The sequence below is a fragment of the Alosa alosa genome, chromosome 1 (genome assembly GCF_017589495.1).
Source record: "Alosa alosa isolate M-15738 ecotype Scorff River chromosome 1, AALO_Geno_1.1, whole genome shotgun sequence".
Lineage (NCBI taxonomy): Eukaryota > Metazoa > Chordata > Actinopteri > Clupeiformes > Clupeidae > Alosa > Alosa alosa.
Genome location: NC_063189.1, coordinates 4,280,485 through 4,290,484, shown reverse-complemented (window position 1 = coordinate 4,290,484; position 10,000 = coordinate 4,280,485). Strand labels below are relative to the sequence as shown.

Below are 10,000 nucleotides of genomic sequence, written 5' to 3'. Positions count from 1 at the left end.
TGTGTGTGTGTGTGTGTATGTGTGTGTGTATGTGTGTGTTTGTATGTGTGTGTGTGTGTGTGTGTGTGTGTGTGTGTGTGTGTGATCCTCCCACTTCCTGTCCCCCAGTGTCGGCAGCTGGTGGCGGTGTGTGACGAGATCCTGACTGGCAGCCCCGACGCCCTGCTCTCACACACGACCCGGCTCGAGAGTGTGGACCTGGTGCCCTCTGACCCAGGAGACCAACTGGTACACATACACACACACACACACACACACACCCACACACACACACACACACACATAAGCTCCAGGAACACAATGCTAACGGCTACTAAACACATCCAGCGCAGTCAGCAGCTCAGCCTTCATACACTGATGCTAGTAGCTCTGAAGTGAGAACACTGGGACTTGGAGTCTGTTATCTAACACTGAGGTGGCCCTGATGACACCTGACGTAAGCGGAGACTCTCTTGGCCAAGCTGTTCGCTGGAGGAAGGCCTCTCTTCTCCTTTTTGTATGCGTTGTTTTATGCACCCACACACAGACACACACACACACACACACACACACACACACACACACACAGCTGTACTCATCAAGTAACAGAACTAACACAGTTAGCATACCAGAACTAACACAGTTAGCATACTTTGCCAATTTGGCAGAGGCCGGAACAGCTCTGGGCCTGATCCGGTCACATTTGGCTTTGATCCGCTTCAGAGTCACCAGGCGCTGCAGCATTGTACTTTATGATGTTTTTCTTGTTCTTCCTGCACGCGTTGCCATAGTGATCCGGAGGCAGTTGTGCTGTGCCAGCAGCAAAGGTGAGGTCATTTAGAGTAAGAGTGACCTGTACGCACCATCCTTAACTTCTGATGCAATTACAGTCTTGTGTGGTACACACTGTTAAAGGGAGGGCAGGGGCCAGAGACGGAGGGAGGGAGAAAGGGATGAAGGGAGGGAGAGAGAGGGAGGGATGAAGGGAGGGAGGGAGAAGGAGAGAGAGAGGTAGAGAGGGAGGGAGAGAGAGAGAGAGAAGAAGAAAGAGAGGGATGAAGAGAGGGAGAGAGAGAGAGGTAGAGAGGGATGAGGAGAGGGAAGGAGAGAGAGAGGGATGGAGGGAGAGGGAGAGAGTGCACATTTGAAGGCCTAGGTGATGGCTGCATGGAGAATTCTATTTCCACAGCAGCAGAGCAAGACCAGTGTTTTGACAAAAACGAATCTCCCTTCATTTGTGAGCACAGCTTCACAGGAAATGCTTTTCTTTGAGATTCAAACCTGTGATGGCCTCTGGGCAGCCGTGGCGTGGCCTGGCGTGGCGTGGCGTGGCGTGGCGTGGCGTGGCGTGGCGTGGATCTGCACACAGAGCATTAATCTGCCCACAGAGACCAGAGAGATAGTCCTTTACTGCCTGTGTGTTTCAACAGGACGGACACACACACACACACACACACACACACACACACACACACACACACACACACACACACACACCACACACACACACAGACAGACACACACACACACACACACACACACACACACACACACACACACACACACACACACACACACACACACACAGTTTATGTCTTTCGCTTTCTCTTTCTCTCCCACACCCACATACACACACTTGCACATTCATCAACACAAGCCCAAACACACGCACACACACACACACACACACAAGCCCACACATACACATATGCACATCCCTCTCTACCTCCCCAGCATCATGAAGTATTTAGAATGCATTACTTTGATAATAACCTCTCTCTCTCTTCTTCTCTCTCTCTCTCTCTCTCTCTCTCTCTCTCTCTCTCTCTCTCTCTCTCTCTCTCTCTCTCTCTAGGGAGTAGAGATCATCTCCACTGGCTCCAGTAATCATTATGTCACAGGCTCAGTAGCAAAGGTGAGGTCACACACCCTCTCAGCCAACACACATCACACCGCACAACAACACACCACACACATATACACACACCACACATATACACACACCGCACCACACCACACATATATACACACCACATACACACACCGCACCACACCACACAACAACACACCACACATATACACACACCGCACCACACACATATACACACACCGCACAACAACACACCACACTACACACACCGCACCACACACATATACACACACTGCACCACACATATACACACACCGCACCACACTGCACAACAACACACCACACATACAGTATATACACACACCGTACCACACACATATACACACACCACACACATATACGCACACCGCACCACACCACAAATATATACGCACACCACAACACACCACACATATATACACACACCTCACCACACCACACACATATACACACATCACACCAGAGAGAGAGAGAGAGAGAGAGAGGAGAGATTGGGTGAGTGGTTTTGACATATTCAGTGAAATGATTTGTGTGTCTCTCATGGGAAAGGGTCTGTGAGCAGCTGGACATTTTCCATTGTGTCATAGGCCAGTGTCCTCCACCACTCCATCCTCACAGTCCTCACACCCACACACACACACACACAAACAACACACACACCACTCCTCCTCACAGTCCTTTCCAGCATAAAAAACACCTCCGTTTCTAAAAAAACATGAAATCTATCATAAATAGAACTGTGCTCATGTACACAGAGAGTGCTGAAAAATAAAATATTCTGAGAACTAATATACTGCTCACAATAATGGGAAAAGCAGATGACTTGTAAATGTGACAAACTTCTGTCAAACTTTAGATGGATGCGCATGGAAATAAATGGGGAGGGGTGGGGGAAGGGGCAGGCCCTCCAGATATGTGTTGACGAGGAAGAAAGTGTTTAAAAGCTTTTATTTTAATGGCTAGATCATTAAAGCAGACAGCAGGTTCAACCACTTCTGATCTTCATCAGACTGTGACTATAACTGGGTTTCCTTCCAACTTTTTAATGCAAATTTTGACCATTCAAATGAAAAAGGAAATTGTTGAAATGCTTGAAATTTGCATAAAATCTTCTACATTGAATAAAAGATTGTTTTTCTATAGTGGGATGGGTTAACTTTCGATTCACACAGAGTGTAATGTGACTAAGGTTGATGGAAACTGGGTTATTTGCATAATGTTTTATTAGAAGCGGCCCAGAGAACCTTATGTTTTTCTCCCACAGCCGTTCACAACTCCTTCCTTGGTTAGGAGAGGGACCAGTTTGGATTTGCTTAACACGGTGGATGAAAACACAGACTCATTAGCAGCATTTTCTTTTAGCAGATTTTGCATGAATGCTCTTTGGGGGGGAGTTGGAAACCCTGTTTTTGACACAGTGGCGATGTGTGATCGTAAGCTGCTAGGCGTGCGATTGTGAATGCTGTTTTTTTAGATAAATGTAAATAATAAGTCAAGTGTAAATAAAACATGTACATGTTTTGTTTGGTCTCTGCTCTGTCCAGTCTGCTGCTGAGTTCTGTGAGAAGATCCTGGCTGGAGATGAGGTGGTGCAGGTGAACGACCAGATCGTGGTGAGTGGCCCACAGAACAAGCACTATATTCCCCTTAGCTTAGCCTTTAGTTAGCTTATAGCTAAAAGGGAGCTAACCCTCTTCCAGCGAGTTATGCTAAGCTAGGCTAATGGTGGCACACAGCTCAAGCACTCTGTCCCGTTAGCCTATAGTTAGCTTGAAGCTAAAAGGGAGCTATAGGCTAACTGGAATAACCCTCTTCCAGTGAGTTATGCTAAGCTAATGGGGGCACACGTCTCATGCACAGAGCATTCCAGCTTAATACTGATGCCCATAGCACAGTCCAGCTCAATACTGATGCCCTTGTAGTCATCACTTGGTAATAATGTTCAGGTAAAATTGACTGGTATTTAGCAGATGCTGTAATCCAAAGTGACACAGACCTGCATTGGTGGGTTAGGGAATCAAACCTGGGAATCATAGCACCTTCATGCCGTTCGTAAGCTTGGAGGACCGGACTTTAAAAATCCGGACCTCCGAAAAGATAGTGTTCATGAGCTCAGCTCGGAAAACAAATACAGGAAATGCATAAATAAGTTATTAAAACCGCTTAGTATGGTTTAGGAAGCGGAAAATGTGTCGGGTGAGTGTTTCTATCTGTAGTGTTAATTTAGTGATCATTACCTTGCCTATTTGTAATGAGAGTGAAATTTGCCTCTTGTGTTATTGCAAGGGAGGCCGCCGTGGTTGAGAATATGATAGTGATGTCAAGTCGGATACCTCGGGGTACAAGGCTTCCACACGAGTCTCCGAGCAAAAATTCCGACCCGACTTTGCGTTTAAGTTATTTTTCCTCTATCGGAGGTTGGCATTTGGCATGAAGGCCCTATCAAACCAGGGCCAACCATTTGCATCGGTGGGTTAGGGAATCAAACTTGGGCCAACCGTTTGCATCGGTGGGTTAGGGAATCAAACGTTTGTCCTTACTGCCGCTCCACCATGCCCACACCTGCTTTAAGACTTAAAGGGGAAAAAACTGCTACTGCAACAAGACTTAAAGGGAAAAAAACGTTTTCACATATATCTCTGTTTTCTCGAGGTCACCGAGTACTGTTGGTATAAAAACAAATGTAAAAAATAGGTACTACGTAGCTGAAGTTGCTGCAGCCAACAGCTAGAGTAGCCAGGCAGCTACAGTGCTACATTCTGGGGGCATGAACATGGGGCAGCTACAGTGCTACACTCTGGGGGCATGAACATGGGGCAGCTACAGTGCTACACTCTGGGGGCATGAACATGGGGCAGCTACAGTGCTATACTCTGGGGACAGTGCTATACTCTGGGGGCATGAACATGGGGCAGCTACAGTGCTATGCAGTGCACTCTGGGGGCATGAACATGGGGCAGCTACAGTGCCTACAAAATACTAATGCATGAACATTTGCAGCTACAGTGCTACACTCTGGGGGCATCGTTTGAATTTTACTAATGTAAAATACTACTAATGCATCTATTTTTGCATGTCCATGTGAGTGTGTGTGTGTGTGTGTGTGTGTCTTCACCCAATGCCCATGTGTGTGTGTGTCTTCACCCAATACCCATGTGTGTGTGTGTCTTCTTCAAATAATACCCATGTGTGTGTGTGTCTTCACCCAATACCCGTGTGTGTGTGTGTGTGTGTGTGTGTCTTCACCCAATACCCATGTGTGTGTGTGTCTTCACCCAATACCCATGTGTGTGTGTCTCTTCACCCAATGCCCATGTGTGTGTGTGTGTCTTCACCCAATGCCAATGTGTGTGTGTGTCTTCACCCAATGCCTATGTGTGTGTGTGTCTTCACCCAATACCCATGTGTGTGTGTGTGTCTTCACCCAATACCTATGTGAGTGTTTGCAAAAGGGACACTAAGGCTACTGTAGGTGAGCTACACTGGGGAATGGTGGGATCCAGAAGCCATGATCTATACAGAGGCCATGATCTATACAGAGGCCATGATCTATACAGAGGCCATGGTCTATACAGAGGCCATGGTCTATACAGAGGCCATGATCTATACAGAGGCCATGATCTATACAGAGGCTATGATCTGTACAGAGGCCATGATTTATACAGAGGCTATGATCTGTACTTCCAGAGCCTGTTGCAGGATCTGTGGTAGCACACAGAATTGTTATAAAACAAATGTGAGAATGCTGTTCATAGACTTCAGTTCAGCATTCAATACCATAATACCACAACAACTCATCAGCAAACTGGACAAGCTAGGATTCAGTACCCTCTGCAACTGGCTGCTGGACTTCCTGTTGCAGAGACCACAAGCAGTACGTGTGGGACAACACCTCAAGCACTCTGACCCTGAGCACAGGGGGCCCCTCAAGGGTGTGTGCTCAGCCCCTGCTCTTCACACTGCTAACACATGACTGTACAACCACTCACAGCTCCAACCATCTGGGTGAAGTTTGAGACGACACAACACTGGTGGGCCTCATCACTAAGAGCTTATGGGAGGCTCACTACAGAGAAGAAGCAGGTAGCTGGCTAAATGGTGCAAGACAACAACCTCCATGCTAAATGTCAGCAAGACCAAGGAGATTGTTGTCAACTTTCAGAGAGGCCACAAACTGCCACCACTGTCCATCGGGAGATGCTGTGGAGAGAGTGAGCAGCACAACATTTCTGGGAGTGCACATCAGCGACGACCTCTCCTGACCACCAACACAGCATCACTGGCCCGAAGAAAGCCCAGCAGCCTCTACTTCTTAGCAAAAATTGAAGAAGGCCAAGTGCCACGCCTCCTGTCATGACTACATTCTACAGAGGGACCATCGAGAGCATCGTCTCCAGCAGCATCACAGTGTGGGGCGGGCTGCACAGATCAGAACAGGAAGACCCTCCAGCGCACTGTTAACACAGCTAAGAGGATCATTGGAGCACCACTCCCTCCCCTGCAGGACATTTACACCACCCGCCTCACCCAAAAGCACTAATGATTGTCAGGATACAACCCACCCTGCACACAGGAACTGTTCAGCCTCCCCTGCCCTCTGGAAAGCGGTACAGGAGCCTCATCCTCCCACCACACCAGACTTGCAAGTAGCTTCATCCACCAAGCAATCAGGATGCTGAACACTCTACCCACTCTCCCATCACTGACAGCCCCCCACCCACCAACCAGCCAGGAACCTAGGAAACTAGGATCCTGTCTACCCCCCCCCCCCACCCCACCCCCAACACCGCCCTGTGGAACTGCACTGTGACTGCGCAGCCTAGCGTGTTGCTGCTTCACATCAAGTCAAAGTCAAAGTCAAAGTCAAAGTCAGCTTTATTGTCAATTTCTTCACATGTTCCAGACATACAAAGAGAAATTACGTTTCTCACTATCCCACGGTGAAGACAAGACATATTTTACCAATTTTAAGTCCACAGACAAACATAACATTCAAGTAAACAAAAAAAGTAAAAGCCATAAGTAAATAAGAGGGCACATATAATAATGAAAAAATAAGAGCAGCAAATTTTTGTTGAAATTGTGCATAGACAGTCAATAAAAAACTAGTGCAAAGTCAGGCCAATAAGAGGCTTGGGTAGTTCTGTTTGACCTGAGTAATAAAGAAAGTGGCATAGTGGTTGCAAGTTATGTAAGAGCAGCAAAGTGTTGTGTTTTCAGGACAACAACACCAAGTTGTAAAGTGTACAAGTGTGCAAGTGTTCAAGTGTGCAAGTGGAGTAGTGCAGGCGGCCATTGCTGGTCCAATGTCAGGATGTTATGTAGCTGAGGGTGGAGGGGGGAGAGGAGGGGAGAGTTCAGCATCCTTACAGCTTGGTGTATGAAGCTGTTGGTGAGTCTGGTAGTCGCGGGGAGGCGCAAGGCTTCTGTACCTCTTCCCAGAGGGCAGTAGATCAAACAGATTGTGGCGGGGTGACTTGCATCACTCACAATTTTGGTCGCCTTCTTGGGTGTGGTGGGTGGTGTAAATGTCCTTCAGGGAGGGGAGTGAAGCACCAATGATCCTTCCAGCTGTGTTCACTATGGCTGCAGGGCTTTCCTGTTGTATTCAGTGCAGCTTCCGCCCCACCTGGCGATACAGCTGGAGGGATGCTCTCAATGGTGCCTCGGTAGAATGTTGGTCATGATGGCTGGTGGAGCACTTGCTCGCCTGAGTTTTCCTTAGGGAAGGCAGGCGGCGCTGAGCCTCTCTTAAGCCAGTGATGCAGTGTTGGTGGTCCAGGAGGGTCTTCACCGATGGCACCCCCAGGAATTTGGTGCTGCTCTCTCTCCCACCACAGCACCGTCGATGGTCAGTGGCTTGGTGTTGGGTGTGACCTCTCCAAGTCAACAACAATCTCTTTGGTCTTGCTGGCGTTCAGCAGGAGGTTGTTGTCCCGCACCATATGTGGTCAGATGGTCGACCTTCAACCTGTATTGAGTCTCGCCGCCCTTGGTGATGAGACCCACCAGAGTTGTGATGGTCCAGCAAATTTCACTATGTGATTGTTGCTGTAGGTTGCAGTGCAGTCATCGTCAGCAGGGTGAAGAAGCAGCGGACTGAGCCGCAGCCTTTCTGGGGCCCCTGTGCTCAGTGTGATGCTGCTTGAGTATTGTTGCCAACACGTACTACTTGGGGCCTCTGACAGAGGAAGTCCAGTAGCCAGTTGCAGAGGTAGGTACTGAGTCCCAGTTTGTCGAGTTTGCAGATGAGTTGTTGTGGTATTATGGTGTTGAATGCAGAACTGAAGTCTATAAACAGCAATCTCACATATGAGTCTCTTTTTTTCCAGGTGGGTGAGGGCTGGGTGGAGGCAGAGCAGATTGCATCCTCTGTAGACGCTTGGCTCGGTATGCAAACTGGAAGGGGTCCAGGGTGGGGGGGAGAATGGCTTTGATATGTGACATGACAAGCCGCTCAAAGGACTTCATGATGATGGGTGTCAGTGCCACAGGGCGGTAGTCATTGAAGCAGGATGGAGCAGTTTTCTTCGACTGTAGGTATGATGGTGGCAGCTTTGAAACATGATGGGGCGATGGCTTGCTTCAGGGAAGTGTTAAAGATGTCTGTGAAGACATCCTTAAGCTCCCTGGCGCAGTCCTTCAGCATCTAACCTGGGATGTTGTCTGGACCTGTTGCCTTCTGGGTGTTGATAGCAGAAAGGTGTCCTCTTCAGCTGTCGGCAGAGAGGCACGGGGCTGCTCATGTAGAGGGGATGGGTCTTCTGTGGGCAGGTGCTGTTTTGTGCTTCAAAGCGAGCAAAGAAGGTTCAGGTTGTTGAGCAGAGGGATGTTGCTCTCACAGCTCTGTGGCCTTGGGCTTGTAGTCCGTGAGGGCCTGGAATGCCCTGCCATAGGCTTTGTGAGTTCCTGCTGTCTTTGAAGTGGGTGGTTATCTTGTGAGTGTATTCCTTTTTTGCTTCCTTGATGCCCACGGGACAGGTTGGCTCGCTGTTTTTCATGCCAGCTTCATCCCAGCTCTGTAGGCTTTGTCTCTGGCCCTCAGCAGCCTAGGGACATCCCTGTCAGCCATGGCTTCCAGTTAGCCCAGTGATGATGTCTTTTGTGTGGGTCACATCATCGATGCACTTGGTGATGTAAAGGTTACAGTGTCATGCTCCTCTATGTCTGTCCCGTTTATTGTAGTGGCTGCCTGCTAAACATTTCCCAGTATATCAAGCCTGATATACTTGAAATTACTGCATACTGCATATCAATGTAAATATACAGGTCACACAAGCTCAAGTTTAAACTTCATGTAACTGTTAAGACTATATAAATATACAACACAACTACCTCTATGTTTTTTTTATATATATGTCCTATATTTCTATTTTGATACATACATGTTCTATATTTCAGTCTTGCACTTTAATTTAATGTTTATGTCTATTTAATGTCTATGGCTATGTCTATAGTATGTCTATGTCTGTATTTAAAAGCATGTCTGTAATCTTGCATGGGAAAGTAATAAACGAAATTTCAATTCTTTGTATGACCAGTGCATGTAAAGAAATTGACAATAAAAGCCGACTTGACTTGACTTGACTTGACAAACACACAGAAATGTCTCATTAGAAACTCGTGCTGTGCTGCTGACTGGATTATTTGCTATTTCAAGAAATCTTGAAAATGTTGTATCATTTAGATTGAGATTTCATGTCATTTGGTGATGAAGGTGAACCTTCAGCTTTGTGGTTCTCATGATGATTGCTTTTTCTAAGGTGGGCTGGAGTCGAGGGGCCTGCTGAAGAAACTTCAGGAGAACCCCCAAAAGGAGTCACACTAGATCTTAAAGAAGGTTCGGTCTCCATAAAAGCATAAAAGAGAAGCCTCCAGAGGCTGAACCTGAGGGTAGTGTGTGTGTGTGTGTGTGTGTGTGTGTGGTACGCTCATGTGTGTGTGTGTGTGTGTGTGTGTGTGTGTGTGTGTGTGTGTGTGTGTGTGTGTGTGTGTGTGTGTGTGTGTGTGTGTGTGTGTGTTGTAGGTGTGTGTGTGTGTGTGTGTGTACGCAGTGTGTGTGTGTGTGAAGGTGTGTGGTGTAGTATTGTGAGTGTGTGTGTGGCATGTGAG

At 47.5% G+C, this 10,000-nt stretch overlaps 1 protein-coding gene across 1 annotated transcript in view; it reads left to right on the top strand.

Annotated features, from left to right (window-relative positions):
• cnksr1 (connector enhancer of kinase suppressor of Ras 1) overlaps window positions 1-10,000 on the top strand; it is a 75,028-nt gene that overhangs the window by 38,841 nt on the left and 26,187 nt on the right. The window contains 5 exon segments of the mRNA XM_048253801.1: window positions 109-228; window positions 1,835-1,894; window positions 3,433-3,501; window positions 9,652-9,664; window positions 9,667-9,706. Coding sequence (XP_048109758.1) covers window positions 109-228; window positions 1,835-1,894; window positions 3,433-3,501; window positions 9,652-9,664; window positions 9,667-9,706 — 302 coding nt within the window.